Here is a 15,966-nt window from a genome sequence, read left to right as displayed (position 1 = left end):
AAACTACGAATAGACATTGTCACATTAACCTGACTGCAAAAACTATATTATTAAGCTTTGTTAATAAACTTGCAATTTGATATTGAGAGTTCTTAAATATTGTCTTCTTGACAAATGAGAAAAAAATTATTGACGTTGAAATTCAAAAATTTTTCTAAGCGCCATGATATTAATTAAAAATAATGAGATATTCACCAATACAAATTAGTCAATAATTTTATTAAATTTTTTTAAAAAATCGTAAAAATAATAACTAATTTTTTAAAAGTTTATTTATAAAACTCTTTGTTGGCAGGTTTAAAAAATGGTAAAATCTGCTGAAGATTGTTATTTTGCTTGCATTTTTATTGGTTGTTTATATTTAATTGTGCTAATGCTAGCGCACATTTACAATACACCTATAACACTTTTAACAATTAGAATAAATTAAAACAGATGTGATAGGATAACTTTCACGTTGTGTTAAAATTTGAAGAGATTACTTACTAAAAATGTCTTTATTGAAGGTTGACCATTGGCCAAAGTGTCAGGAACAACAAAAATGATTTGTGCCTTGGCTTTATTTCTGATTTACTACGAATTTAGACAACATCAAGTTTTTCTGTTTGTTGTTCGGTTCATTCACAGTCCAGTTAGATAAGAAGCAAATTTTTATTTACAGATTGGATTCTTTAGAACGAAGGCATACAGCACTTGACAAATACATCGCACATTCCACTTAGTTTTTCTTCTTTTACCTTCTTTCCGGTATTCGTAACATATTTCTTGCCTTGCAATTTTAATTTATTAAGGGATTGAAAGTTTTTTTTATCAAATATGGACGATATTATTTAGAATTAATTTATTACATTATCTAATTTTTCAAATTTTTGGCTCTTAGATCGGTCTCTATGTTAAGTCTGTATTTACTATAACTTAATTTTATAATTTTAAATATTTATTCTAAAATTGTTTGGATTTTTACAAAATTGACTATTTTAAAGACCTGAAACCTTTGAAAAACAGCAGAATTTACGCAAACACGGAAGCCAAAAAACGGACTATTGCATATTTAAAAGGGAAATTTTTTGTTTACTCTTTCAAATTTTCTTAGAAACAATTGGGAATTGTTTAGAAAACAAGTTACACGCCGACTGTCTTGTTTATATTGTTTACAAGTTACACCGAGTTCAAGATTTTTTATTTAAATATAAAAAAAAATAGAGTTTAACGAAAAGAACGAAGAAGTAATTAAACGAGTTATATGTATCAGGTCTACTTTTATAATCGCAAATCAAATTTATCGCCGAACGTTTTGAACATCAAAATTTGAAAGCTTCAAATTGTTGGCTGGAAATTTTTTGCGGAAGACATGACAATGCTTTCAAAAAAATTGTATAAAACGGAAAACTGTTAAAACGTAAACATCGGATTGCAATTCCTTTTTATACAGGTTTCACTGTAGTTTGGATCATTACTTGAACAAATTTGGTACCCGAGCTTGTGAATTCGCGTTGCGACAAAGGAATGCCTTGGTTTTAATAATTTCGGCTAATTTTATGTTTGTTTGTTTTTTGTTTTATTAAATAATTGGTTTGTTTTTGCTTTTATATTTTTTGTTTTTATTTTTATATTATGTATTATTTTTTATCATAATTTTATATATCGCTGTCTTCAATGTCTACTCTTTCTGAGCTGTAGTCCAACTAATAAAATGCTATGCTAAAAACGCTTCGTTTGCCGAGTCTGAAATGGTTAGTGTACTGCCGATGTGTCCGAAAGCATCACCCTGTCCTTGAATTTCGTCGAAGGGATGGATGTGTGTGTAACACTATAAGATTACAGCAGAGAAACGACACAGCAAACCTAGAATGCTCTGGGTAAATCGCCGCCTTAAACACAATACGTTAAAAAGATATTTTTTTCAATTTTCAAAAAAAAATAATAAACACATTTTTTTTAACATTTTTTCTGTTGTCTGTAGCATCGCTCGATAAAACAGTGACACGGTGGTGTACGATTTTTTAGACACTGACTATATTGTATTGCTATTTGCGACTTTGCGACCACGGAAAAAAATTTTCGGTAACAAATTTGTTAAAACTGTACATTTTTGTCCCAGGCTCAAATATTGCATTTCACACGTGTTTTCCATTTGCTGAAGAGAGAGTCCGAACCTTTCTGCCGGCATTTTGTTTGTCTCTTTTAGGGAGCAGGTAGGATTCCAAGAAACTTTCGAAGCCAGGCAGATTTACATTCAAAACCAAATTAAAGTAACCCAAATGGTATATATATAGGTATAAGGCTATATAGCAGCAGTAAAATTATCCCATTGTGTAAAAATTAACTTCCGCCTCTATTTCAAAGTCAACCTGTATAACTTCAAGCCAAGACTGTTGAGTAAATTTGTTTAGCAATTTTTCATGTTGGATTATGTCAATAAATTAAGAAAACTAGGTACTTTAGTTATATCATATTTGAAAAATAATTGTTTATTGTTACACCCTGTTTATGGAGGTATTTTACAAAAATTTGAAAAATAGTATGTTGTGTAATTAGTAAAAATACACTTTTTCAGACTTTAGGTATTTCCTTGATTTGGGTTCCATGTCAGTCAGGGGTTCAAAAAAGCAATTTTTCCTACTACTTTACACAAAGAACGTCAGTCAGTGGTCCGGAAGAGCTTTTCCTACAACTTACTTACACAATATTGTTATAGAAGTATCGAGCGTTCAAATAAAATACGGATCAAAGTTACGTTTGACATGTTTTTGTCAGCGTGGAAGAACCTATGTCGTTTGATCTAAGCTATTTGAGAATGACATTAGTGACAAGTAATTAATGTGAGAATCTACGGAGGAATTGCATGACGACGAATAGCAACAGAGTTACCTTCAGCAGGATAGATTAACTCCTCATTGCAAAAAGACAAACCAACTGTAAATAGTAATAAAATTGTAAATATTCAAAAACAGAATTTTATCTCAAAAAATCGCGTTCTGACGCATTCATCAACAAACGAGAAGACTTTTATTTGCTTTTTTTGCAAGGGCACGACACATTTAATAGCGCAATGTGAAGACTTTCTCATATTAACTCAACCAGAGAGATTAAAACAAGTCAAAGCACTTAATCTATGCCCAAACTGCCTACGAAATAATCATTTTGTACAACACTGCAAATCGATATCCAGATGCCGAATGTATCGAAAAAATTATGATTCTGTCTTACACTTTCATTCAAACGCAAATAATGCCAATAATGGTGGCGAACAATCAACCATTAACAGTCATACGTTCAATGTTATCGGAGACGCGGTTTTGCTCTCTACGGCAATCATACTTATTAAAAATTTCAAAAACAACTATGTGTCATGTCGTGCGTTATTAGATCAGGGCTCGATGTCTAGTTACATTAGCACCGAGTTATGTAAAAAATTAAATCTAAAGGTTAGTAATACAAACGTCTCCATCAAGTGCCTGAACGGATCCGTAAGCGCAGCGACCAAGGAAATTATCATGCATATTAAATTAAGAATAAATGGATTTTCTAAACAAGTAAATTGCCTAGTGGTAGACAAAATTACCGAAAATGTCCCTTTTAAATCAATCGACGCCAAAGCTCTGGAAATTTCCAGCAATCTACAACTAGCCGACCCGGCGTTTTACAGCTCCGCCAAAATAGACCTATTGTTGGGTGGAGGCCTGTTCTGGGAATTGTTATGCCTGGGTCAAATAAAAATGCCGACCGAGCTTATCTTTCAAAAAACTAAACTTGGGTTTATTGATGGTGGACAATTCCAACAGGGTTCATTTATGGGTCCAACATCCTGTAATCTGGCAATACAATTAGAAGAACAAGTCGAACGTTTCTGTCGGATGGAAAACATTGCGGATGACCAAATAATGAAATCTTTAAGCGTGGAAGAAATCGAAGCCGAAAGGCATTTCTTAAACAACACTACTCGCGATTTAAACGGCCGATTTGTATTCAGATTGCCTACGAAAACTACAAACTTTGATATCGGGGACACGCAAAAAAGCGAATTGAAACGTTGTCACATCTTTGAGCGTAAACTGTCAAAGAACGCGGATTACAGAATGCAATACAAGACGTTCATGAAAGAATACCGAGACCTGCACCACATGACATTGGCAAGCGAATCGGACATCAACAACGGCATTTATCTACTTCATCACGGGGTGATAAGAGAGTCAAGTAAGACTACGAGGCTTCGGGTAGTTTTCGATGCCTCACTAATTAGTGAAAACGGGAGAAGCCTAAATGATAATTTTATATTAATATTTAGTTTATATTAACAGGCGACATATGCAAGATGTACCGTCAAATTGCAAAAAATCAGCTAATATTTTGGCGTGACAATCAAAAACAGCCAATACACACATACAAACTCATGACACTCACATACGGTACCAAACCCGCGAGCTTCATAGCCACGCGATGTCTCGCGGAACTAGCAAACTTAAACGAACATCAATTTCCGAATGCAAGTAAAGTTATCCGCCGGGATTTTTACATGGATGACATGCTAACGGGGGCGGACACTGAAGCTGAATTAAAAGAAATCAAAACTCAAGTAACACGCATATTGGAACAAGCTCAATTTGACCTGCGAAAGTTCCGCTAGAATTGTCCTCGAATTGTTTCGAATAACAACAAATCGGAGTCAACCGTAGACTTATCAAAAACGAAATTTCTAAAACATTGGGTTTGTTATGGGAATTGAAAGAAGATGCTCTCAAATTTCAAATGAATTCTGACATTTCAAACAAAGCTACAAAACGCATCATATTGTCCATAACAGCGCAAAATTTTTGATCCGCTCGTTTTGATCGGGCCGATAATAATGACGACAAAATTGATAATCCAGGAAATCTGGTCCCTCAAATTAGGTTGGGATGAGTTATTCCCACAAAACATATTTTTGAAATGGCTCACTTTCGTTAAAAAATTGATACGCATTAAAGATCTCAAATTTCCTAGAAGGGCAATCGCTGATTCTTCTTCGAACATAGAACTACACGGTTTTTGCGACGCATCAATGCATGAATACGGAGCAGTTGTTTATATCAGAACGCAAAAGTCAAACGAGTACGAAACAAGGCTGTTGTGTTCGAAATCCAGAATCGCGCCCCTTAAAACAATAACAATTCCGAGATTGGAATTGTGCGGTGCGTTATTACTCGCGCAATTAGTTGTCAAAGTACGCCAAACTTTCGAAGTTATAAATCGCAAAATTTTATGGACGAACTCTAGCATTGTTCTGGATTGGATTAACATGCCATCGAGTTCTCTGAAAGTCTTTGTGTCCCACTGAGTCGCGAAAATCACATCACTGACCGAAAGTGCTGACTGGCGTCATATTATTTCGGAAAATAATGCCGCTGATATACTAAGTCGAGGTGCCTCCAGCCTCGAATTAACCAAATCGGAATCGTAGTTTCGCGGGCCAGCCTATCGCACAAGTCAGAACGCCTCAGGAAATACCTGATATCAGATCGACTTTAACAACGGTTGCACAAGAGCAAACGGGCGCCTCGATTTTACTCAAATACTCATCTTTTACAGCAGCGCAAAGAACAATGGCGTGGGTTCTTCGTTTCATACACAATTCAAATAAAAACAACTCCGACAAATTAAAAGGCCCTCTTACGGTAGATGAGCTTAATAAGTCAATAGCCAAAACGGTAAAAATGATTCAAATCGCGGAATTTAGCGACGACTACAAGGCACTTTTGAATAAAAAAACCACTCGACAAATCGTCCAAACTTTTATTGCTAGACCGATTTTTAGATCAACATGGAGTTATCAGAGTAAGAGGTAGACTCAATAAGACAACTCTAAAATTTGATAGCAAACATCCAATGCTGCTACCCAAATCGCATCACCTGTCAAAACTTATAATTCAGTCCAAACACAAAAGACAATTACATGGGGGTTTTCAAACAACACTAGCAGCGATTCGACAACGTTTTTGGATTATTTCGGGAAAAAGCGCGACTAAAGCCGAGATCCGCAAATGTCTAACGTGTTTTAAAGCTAAACCAAAAATTTGTGAACACAAAATGGGCGATCTCCCCACTCATAGAGTCAATCAATCTCGTCCGTTTGAAATGATTAGAATTGATTATGCCGGTCCTTTCGAAATCAAGGAATCACGTAGACGAGGAAAACGCAATGTAAAGGTATATAGCAATATTTGGTTGTTTTGTAATTAAAGCAGTGCATATCGAAATTGTATATAATCTAATAACGGAAGAATTTCTAGTCACGTTGAAACGGTTTATGGGCCGTCGCGGTCTTCCTTCTCACATATATTCCGACAATGCCACCACTTTTGTTGATGCGGAACGCGAGTTGAAAAACTTTCATAAACAAATCGCGGAACAGGACAGAATTAAAAGATCGCTAGACGAATTGAATATTCAGTGGCATTTCATTCCGCCTAGATCACCGCATATGGGCGGACTTTGGGAAAGTAACGTGAAGGCTGTAAAAAGCCACCTGAAAAATAGCGGGCAACGCTAATTTAGTTCATTCTGAATTTGAGACATTATTGATAGGCATTGAGGCCTGCTTAAATTCCCGCCTCCTGATCCCGCTTTCCAGTGATCCAAATGATCCACAAGCCCTTACCCCTTCACATCTTTTAATTGGGCAGCCACTGACAACCGTCCCAGAGCCTGATGTCAGCGAAGTACAGACTAATAGACTGTCTAGGTGGCAACATGTAGAAAAACTCCGACAGCACTTTTGGAAACGATGGAGTCGAGAATACTTAAACCGCTCCAACAACGTACAAAATGGAAGACCGATTCAAGGGGTGCAATAGAAGTTGGAGACTTGGTGTTGTTGGCAGAAGACGGTGCGCCACCGTTAACTTGGAGGACAGGAAGAATCACCGAAGTTCATCCAGGAGATGACGGCATCATACGAGTCGCGACGGTGAAAACTACTTGTGGCGTCTTTAAGTGGGCCTTAAGGAAGTTGTGCCCCCTGCCGAAGGAAGACTAGTTATACTTGAAGACGCCACCTTCAAGGGGGGGGGGGGGAGCATGTTCTCGCCTCAGACACTTACCAAATACCAGGGTTGCGGCTGCGCCCCCATCGGTCGGGTGTTTTCGGAGTTTTACGGCCACCCTGTCTTTCTTTTCCTTTGATAAGATAAGTTAGTTTTTAAGTTAGTTGGTAGTTGGTAAGTATCATGTAAGAGAGACATCAGAAAATAAACGATAAAACCAAAAGACGTTTTATAAATCATACGAAACCCAATGAACGTAGCACGCCACTTCGACCCAATAACGTGGATGAAATGCAAACAGTGTCCATAGTTACCGATTTTCAAATTGTCTTCAGCTCTGGGATTGGCAACCATTTTTTTGTATTAACTCGATTATTTATTAAGCAAAAAAGTGGTTTAGCTATCTTTTAGCATAATGGGCCGATTGTGTTATTATCACCCTCTCACATAATATCATACCATTTCACCTATTCTTTGATGTTTTTAAATTTACATATTTTACATAATAACATTAGCTAAGTAGATCGTTATTTTAGCACCCTGTACCATCATTTGGAGAATTTTTTGAAACAATTTACTTCAAACTAAAGTTTTGTTACCAAATCAAGTGTTGCATCTGGAAACAGTGTCCAAACCTTTTTTGCCTGCATCCGCTTGTTCCTTCAGGGAGCAGGTAGTGCTAGGAAAATCTTTTGCTTCTAGTCAGGGGGCATTGTTGAAATGTTTGGTTGAAATAAAGTAACTAGATTCATAAAGTACCGCAATTGTCCGCCATATTTAGGTAAAAATAAGCGCCAAATTTAAAATTTACAATCGAGGCCTAACAGTTTATTTTAAGCAAATGTGTTCCTATTGCTAAATTTCCGCTGCTTAAATCTTTAGCTTAATTTAACATAAAAAAAACAATGATTTACACATTTTTATTTTTTAAACATTCTCTCATTGTAGGAATAGAAAATAATCTCACACTCTTAGCACTACTGTTTTTGCAACTAACAACGCAACAACCAGGCACTTTCATAGTTATATCACAAATATATACGATTTCACCAAAATCTCAACGTTTAAGGGGATATCAAACAAATTTCAGTATAGGGCAAATTCAATGTATTTTTCCAAACACGATTACTCGAAAACTATTTGAGTAAATTGCTTTCTGTTTTTTGCATATGAATCTATTCAACGTGCACTATGTTGAATGCTATATATAATTTTTGTAAAATGATTCTTTAATGACTTTTTGATTAATTAAATACGTAAACTTGGCTGAAAGCAAAATAATTTTTAGCATTCCACATGCGTAGACTAATTTTACATAATGTCGACTAAACAGATTTTTTTAAAGTTAATAGTTTTTGAAGTTTCGAAAATTTCATATTTGAAACATGTTATCCTTGTTTAGCAGAAACATCTCTTTTCTCTGTACCAGAGAGGTCTGGTAGGTAGAAATGCGGGTACCATAGATCAATTTTGTAGCCGAAGGGATAGTTTATAGTGAGCCGCTTTTATAACGTTTTTTTAAATTTAATAACGTTTTTAAGAGAAAACATTGAAGGGATCAATAATAATCATCTCGAGCTAATACCTGGAAGAGGCACGGGTAAACCTTTTTCTACCTACTTGAAGATGTCGTAAATTTAAATTTTCGGACACAATAACCTGTTTACACCCTCCACATTATGAGTGCAATAAGATAATATTCGACTCTAAAAGTCAGGTACGCCATGGTATAGTAGGCATTTTGATGTTAACTGTTTGGCGAATTTTGTTCACTTTGTTTTCTTTACAACCTATTTTATGATGTGGCAACCTTGGTTAGATCAATCTAATGAAGAAGTTTGAAAAATTGATGTCTCTCGGTTTTTTCATAAGTAATACATATAACGAGTGGGCTCGAAATTTCCCACAATTTCGAGTCCCCGAGTTATATTCGTCATGAGAATTCAACGAACTGACAAGCAACTGACAGCTCGCGTGGTATTTTCGCGTGGAATTGTCACTCTCGCGTGGTATTTCCGCTGAAAATTTCACTAGTGAAAATTTCCAAAAAAAGTTTGCTCTGATTGGTTTATTTGAAAAAATAAATGTCTCTTATTGGTCGAATCTATGGTGAGTTGAATTCTCAAATTAAAATCAAAAAATTATTGCCACTCTTGATCCATTCTTGATTCTGAATTTGATAACAAAAGTGGTCATTTTTCGACCCGTCAGCGTGGATAGAATACTATAATCCTACCTTTTTGGGTACTAAAAGGACATTGAAATTCGCTTGCTGTACCCATTTATAGGATTAATTTTACCTGGAAGACTAAGATTTCAGGACCCAATTTTTTAGTGGAAAAAATCGTATGTAAGAACCACTTGTTGCGAAATTACTGCACTAAACTGAAAGAGATTTGTGCAAAAAAGATAAGTTCGTGGGGCACAGTCATTCCATTCCTCTCCCAGTTGAAGGCGAATATTTTAAGGCTACGTGTTTCAGTAGAGTCAGCCGTGAAACATTATTTGACAAATAGCTTATCTGAAGCTCAAAGACTGGAAAGCTTGAAAAAATAAAGTGTCTTTTATGTTTTTGGCCAACAAAAGAATTGCGAAGATTATTTTTCAAGAAGAAAGAGCACTAATGAGGAAGATATCATCCCCCTAATGAGGGAATCTGGTCTACTTTCTGATATTTCATCGACAACAAATCGGCTTAAATTTCACGCCAAAAGTTTACTACAATTTGAGATGAATAATTCTGCCGAAGTTTTTAATGCCGTTGTGGCAAAACACATAGGAGGCCAGCGAGTGGATCATACAAGGAAAGGAAGTTACCAAATGAGATGTTTCATGGCACTAATAAATTATAATTCAGATGGTAACTTTTTACAGACATTTTGTTGCAAGTTAGGGAATGGTGCCCTCGGACATTTCCAAATACGTTTAACGGAACGAAAAATAAAGAAAAAAAAACGCCAATGCAGTGTATCAACATTACAAATCAAAAAGATTTTCCAAATGCTCTAATACTGGCCAGGTGGATGATGATTACGGGGTGGACACGGCTAACGAAGGAAGCGAAAATTTTGAGGAAAAGATGATGAAATGTTTAAATGAGTTGCAGAAAACCCCGGAAGAAGTTTTAAATATTTCATTGGCCACAACGGATCAAAGAAGCAGTGTTTTGTGGCACTGTGAACGAGAAAAAAGTAGAGCGAAGGTGGCAGCAGGAATAATGGAGAGGCAGAAAGCAGAAAGGATGTTGTGTAGAACAACTAAAAAATATGGACCTGGACATTCACTGTGATGGACCAAAAGTTCTCCCGAGTGGACTCTTCATATGTCAAAACAATTCATTCTTGGCCGCCTCACCAGATGGGCTGATAAGCGACGATGGCTTCGTAGAAGTGAAGTGTCCATACAACGTCAAAAATTTGACACCGCAGGAAGCAATTGTTGGAAAAAAAATAAAAATTTTGTGTGATCAGAGGAGCAAACGCGATTACAATAAACAAAAACCACCAGTATTTTTATCAAGTCAAGGACAATTACTAGTTACAAGAAGAAGATACTGTTTTTTCATAGTTTGGACTCCAAAGGGGTGCTACTGAAAAAGTTTTTAAATCCAAACAGAATTTTTTTCTATGTAAACATGCTCTATTTTCAATAGACGATTATTTTAATTGTAATTTTAACATGCGTAGTGTAGTGAACAGCTTCTATTTGTCTCATTTTAATCATTTTAATTTCTAAAACTGTGTGTGTATACTTTTTAATATGTTCAATTGTTATATTTTCAGCACTTAACATTAATAAATTACCATTACCATTACCATTAAACCGACAATGGAGAACAAAAATGGTTTTATGTTCTAACAAGAAATATACTATAAAATGGTCACACAAACTGTCTACAATTAAAGAAGGTTTTAAAGGGAGAAATAAATGTTTTTGTAAATTATGAAAATTAATAACCAAAGATTAAGACATTTGTTATTTTAACCAGAATTTATAATAATTGGAGGGTAAAGGTTCAATAGAGCATTTCAGAGAGTTAAAAGTTTATCCAGTGAAGATTCAAAATTAAATTATACGTGTTTCGTATACATAGATATGTTATTAAAACTTATTAGAAATGAACATTAAATACTATAGCACTATATTCTCTGCAAAATTTGGTAAAAGCAACACAAGAACATCACAAAAAAATAATTTATGAAATTGCTTCCGTAAGACTTATCCAGTTAGTGACGTTACTGTGACGTACTTAGAAGTGCCTTATTGGCACTTAAACTCTTCAGAAGTAATAGGGTCGGTTTACAGAAGCTAAGTTGAATCATTAATTTCGATTAAACACTAAGCTAAGTACTTAGTTTAATCATCGCTCTGATGATGTAGCATTGCAATCGAAACCCGCGTCAGCATTTTTTGACGAAATTTGGTGTTTGGGTATAAATTGTATTTTTGATAATTTTTGTCAACACCAAGATTTGATCCAATAAATTTCTTTCACCATGTTAAAGTAACATATGATTGTTTTTCTGCCAATGAATCGTCAAATTAGTTGAGAGATTAACTTAATTAAAATAAATTATGAAAACCATACCTTTTATTTTTTGAACAACATTAGATATTTTGTTGTGTTTTGTAGCTGAGTGTATAAGTTGCATTATAATTATTTTTATTTACATTTTTATATTAATAATATACCAGAGCTCTTTACTATCGGTCCCCTTATTAAAAAGTTAAGTTGGCAGCAGCCCCTAGCAATTTTTATGGAGTGCGGGCACTACCGCCTGTAAAGTATGCAACCTCCCACTCTAGAGGATCAACAAACCGTGCCGGTCCATTTAAATACCATTGAAAGCGTTGTTTAGATGCTGTATTTAATTATTTTTGACTGTGTTTTTACTATGGTTGGGTTGAAACCTTTTAATATGTATTATCTATACTGCCATTGACTAGTAATTGTTTATTTTAGGGCAGTTTTGGCGTAATTAGTGGTCTAAAAACGCCAAAGAATGACGACTTTCCAAATTTGATATTTTGAAAATCGCAAAATAAAGTTACAGGCGTTTGTCGCTTGACGATGAAAATTAAAGTAAAATTAAAAAACCTGCAGATTAGACGAAAAAATAATACAGTGCTTTGTACTTTAAATGAATAAGCTTTTATCTTCCTTAATTTTAGAAGAAAGAATTTGGAAATGATAGATTATTCACGAGTTTTTGAATAAAGTGAACTTTTCGTTGGTGTTGGACATCTTCGATTTTTAAGAAAAGTTGCTCAGAAGTCATTCCTTACACAATTTCAACTTAAAATTCTTATTTCGATTTCTTTTAAATATTAAACTCTTTAAATTTGATCGTTAATTATTATTGATATTGAATTATTATTATTATGTTCATTTCTGCTAAATAAATGATTTTGTTTTTTTTTACTTCGCATAAAATTATATTTAATGGGAACTCAAAATTATAAGTTGCAAGTGGTTTAAAATTGTGTATGAAAGCACGGACAACATTGTAGACATATACTAAAAAATTCATGGCTCATTTTGGTTGGCCAATTCTTATTAAACAATGTATTACTGCTCAAAAAAACTGTATGTGATAGAATAAAAATTAGAAATTTTTGTTTAAAAACTCCTCGTTTGGTACAAATGAATTTAAAATTCCATTCTAAGCAACTTCTCTTAGAATAATACCTAACTTCTAACGCGAAGTAAATTACAAAAAAATAGCTTTATTAAAAAAATCCTAATAGATTGAATTTGCCATATCTGCTGTATTTAGTATCGTCATGGATTTTGCAAAGTTGCATATAAATATCCCTTTACAATAAACTTTACAATTTTAGCAAAATTTAACTTAATATGCCAAAAATTAATAGAGATACCTGCTTGTATTCTGGTTGAAATTAAACATTACCGTTCTATGATCAAAATTATCATTAAGGCAATACATTTTAAGAAGTTGCGACCTAACTACAATACAAAAAATAATTAAATACTGCATCTAAACAACTCTTTCAATTGTATTTAAATGGACCGGCACGGTTTGTTGATCCTCCAGAGTGGGAGGTTGCATACTTTACAGGCGATAGTGCCCGCACTCCATTGGTAACAATTGGCAGTAAAAGCGTTTGACCTTGACGCAACTTTGGCCCGCGTAGAAGCTAATCATCTTGCACAACATTGCCAAAACGTGTTAAATCTCTATTAAAAACTTCCTGTTGCAACAAATGTTTAATTAGTTATTGATTAATACACTCAACTTTGACAACGTGCTAACCTCAAAAGTTGCTACATTCTAATTTTCTCTCTAAAGATTTAAAACCTTGATTTACACCTAAAAATTTTCGAAAATTTACACAGGAAAGTGGACTAATAGCAATTTTTGATCTTTGAGGAAACTAAATTTGATTTTAACTTGCTAAAAATATGTTAGAAATTACTATGTTACGACCACTGTGCAATGTTGCTAATTATAAAGTGCTCGAAGAAGGCAGTATTGGTGTTTCAAAACGAAATAAATATTATTTACGTCATTACTATATGCAACCAATAATACAGATTAACTCTTCGGGCGGGGAATTCACTATGTGGATTGGTAATTATGTTGGTAGCGCGAATGTTACTGTTCGGCCATATTGTGTCAACCGGGAATGCGGTTATTGAGTGAGCATGTGGTCTTTATTGTTTAATTTCGTTATTAATCGGTAACCTTTTTTGTTCAGAATGGTGTTTTTATTTAGTATTTAGTGTTTTACAGTAGCAAAGCGAGTTAAATAATTACTCTTCTCGAAGCAGGTAAAAAATGCTCCAACTGATTGCATCGAACGCTGACTCCAATATTTCTTTATTTCAGATGAGCTCCGTATTATTCGTTTATTAGGACCACCGGGTTGGGTAAGTTTTTATATTTATAGTCTTAATTTTGTTTTTAAAGTTGTTTTTAGGAAGTTGTTCAATATGTACTCATCTTAACGTTTAAAATGCAGGTAACAACTGGGTGGTACACCGGTAGTCAACTATCGTTATCAAATTAAGGCTATTTATCTCTAGATAACGATTCCGAGTTTTACGTAAATTGACTTGGAAAAGATTGTGAGAAAAGAAACAAGAACACATTGCGTCGCTTAAATGCAAAACCTGACATCTTCATTCAACCTTAATATTTAGAGCAATAGAAACAGCTTTACTAGCTCTTTTACTTTTAAATGTGAATATGAAGGTGAACCTTCTCAAAATCTGTATAGAACCAGAATTTTTATTGCTGTCAAATTTCGGTCTAATGCTGATGTCGGGTTTTCTTGAATTGTCTTGGAGGTTTTCACTACAACAATTGTTTAATTTAAGACAAGTTTCATCGTCATTAATTTAGAGTGAGTTTTTGGCATAGAAACACATTGTTGTGACTTGGCTTTAAATCTTTAATATTAAATTCAGCAAAAGGCAAAAATCTCAATCAATCTGTAGTGGAGTAGCAGAAAAGTTATCTTGATTTATAGAACTAATTATTTTCTGCATTTTAAATGGTAGCCTGTATACTATTCAATTGCCTTTTATTATTTGTCTTAGAGTTAAAGTAGAATTAAAGGGATTTTTCTTGTTAAATTTTGCACGGCAAGTGTAACAAATATGGTATAAAACCATGGTGCTTATTGTGCTAATTTGCATCTTTTAAATAAACTTGGAAATTTAAAACTAACGCTTTAGTGTCATTTTTAATTTGTTTTAACTGGAAAGTGGCAGAGTTCTTGCTCTGGCAACTTATCCATTTTTGTTCTGGTATAAGAGACCAACGAATTTGAATTTGTGATATTTCTTTTTTGTGAGACAGTAGCTGCAGATTTGCAAGATTTTTTACTTTTCTGTATGCAAATTATGAATTTAGAGGTAGTTTGTATTTACTGAACTGATCTTGCAAGTTCAAAAGAGCACTAATTTATTAGATGATCGTACTTTTTCTACATTTTTTAAGAGAATTTGACAAGTGATTCAGCGAGGTTTTGTTGAATTGATTGTTTCTAGAATTAGACCCGTCATGTGAACTAGATTAAGTTTTTTCTTATTCCGACTTTGATTGTGAGGTGTACGTGCTTGTAAATATGTTTCTTCTAATTAAGCTTCTTTACACTCACGAAGTGTCATTGAAATGTTATCTCTGTGTGAAACAAATCTTTGTAAGACCGTCTCACGAATTGACTCCTCTTTTTTTGTCATGCGCATGTTTAAAATTTTTGAGAATTCAAGTTTGAATTTTATCCAAGTCTTGTGCGAAATGAATAAAAATGGGCGCAATTCTCTCTTCCATCTGAAAATGCGTCAGTTAACTCTTTACCGCATGATTTTAATGTCTGATATTACTACTTTTAAAATATAAAAAAGAAATTTTACTATATAAGTCTTGTGCCATTTGTCACAAATTGCATTTTCGGGGCATGGTCAAAATGTTAAAGACATTTTTTGCCACTTGTTTATTGGCGTTTTTATTCCCAACTTTTCGATGGCCTGGACTGACATTGCCATTGAAATTGACCTACGGCACACAGTGGGGCGAAATAGCCAAAATAAAATAGAATAAAAAGAATAAAAAAGTACATAAAATGATCCAACAATTTGTCTGATTGGTTAAATGTATACGTATACAGTGTGATTGATAGAATCTGGACGCCCGTATCTTGCTTATTTTTAAGCAGTTTGGATTGGGTGATATATGAAATAAAATCGTTGTATAGACTCTTTAAGTCAATTGTACATATTTCATATTATTTGTTTATTGCGGTCAGTTTTAAACCGTCAATTTTTTAACACTCGTCATAGTAAGAACTAATAAAAATCAAAACAGTTCCACAATCAGCATTAAATCCAATTTCAGGGAGATTCTTTTTAATAAACATCAAATTTTATTCACCTATTTATATAATATATTTTTAACTTCTATTATTTTGTCTACTA

At 34.1% G+C, this 15,966-nt stretch overlaps 2 protein-coding genes and 1 long non-coding RNA gene across 5 annotated transcripts; all 3 read left to right on the top strand.

The window, feature by feature from the left end:
• The first annotated feature begins 2,797 nt into the window (after positions 1 to 2,797).
• Positions 2,798 to 4,627, top strand: LOC148166822 (uncharacterized). Its single transcript, XM_088048421.1, has 3 exons — positions 2,798 to 2,806; positions 2,955 to 4,217; positions 4,289 to 4,627. The coding sequence occupies exons 1-3, from the start codon at positions 2,798 to 2,800 to the stop codon at positions 4,625 to 4,627; spliced, it is 1,611 nt and encodes a 536-aa protein (XP_087904547.1).
• Positions 4,628 to 4,846: 219 nt separating this feature from the next.
• On the top strand, positions 4,847 to 7,015 carry LOC148166821 (uncharacterized). The gene is made up of 7 exons (XM_088048420.1): positions 4,847 to 5,307; positions 5,347 to 5,436; positions 5,471 to 5,821; positions 5,856 to 6,211; positions 6,270 to 6,493; positions 6,552 to 6,689; positions 6,722 to 7,015. Exons 1-7 carry the CDS (start codon positions 4,847 to 4,849, stop codon positions 7,013 to 7,015), a joined length of 1,914 nt encoding a protein of 637 aa, XP_087904546.1.
• Positions 7,016 to 13,635: 6,620 nt separating this feature from the next.
• On the top strand, positions 13,636 to 15,619 carry LOC148166820 (uncharacterized). 3 transcript variants are annotated; one of them, XR_015770926.1, is made up of 3 exons: positions 13,636 to 13,815; positions 13,874 to 13,914; positions 13,965 to 15,619. It is a non-coding gene; the product is annotated as an uncharacterized LOC148166820 (long non-coding RNA). The 3 variants fall into 3 exon arrangements; XR_015770925.1 differs by having other exon boundaries at positions 13,955 to 15,619; XR_015770924.1 differs by having other exon boundaries at positions 13,874 to 15,619.
• Positions 15,620 to 15,966: the final 347 nt, after the last annotated feature.

This window comes from Gnatocerus cornutus, unplaced genomic scaffold (genome assembly GCF_029298725.1).
Source record: "Gnatocerus cornutus isolate USDA-ARS CGAHR unplaced genomic scaffold, icGnaCorn1.1 Chromosome12, whole genome shotgun sequence".
In the NCBI taxonomy this organism is placed as follows: Eukaryota; Metazoa; Arthropoda; class Insecta; order Coleoptera; family Tenebrionidae; genus Gnatocerus; species Gnatocerus cornutus.
This window is presented reverse-complemented; position numbering and strand designations above follow the sequence as displayed.

Bases quoted from the DNA above. Each gene is read 5' to 3' on its own strand.
- LOC148166822 (XM_088048421.1), top strand. The intron at 4,218-4,288 runs GTAGTTTTCGAT...ATTAATATTTAG, and splicing joins GTAAGACTACGAGGCTTCGG to TTTATATTAACAGGCGACAT.
- LOC148166821 (XM_088048420.1), top strand. From the start codon at position 4,847: ATGACGACAAAATTGATAATCCAGGAAATCTGGTCCCTCAAATTAGGT. The intron at 6,212-6,269 runs GTAATTAAAGCA...AAGAATTTCTAG, and splicing joins TAGCAATATTTGGTTGTTTT to TCACGTTGAAACGGTTTATG. The intron at 6,494-6,551 runs GTAAAAAGCCAC...TCTGAATTTGAG, and splicing joins GGGAAAGTAACGTGAAGGCT to ACATTATTGATAGGCATTGA.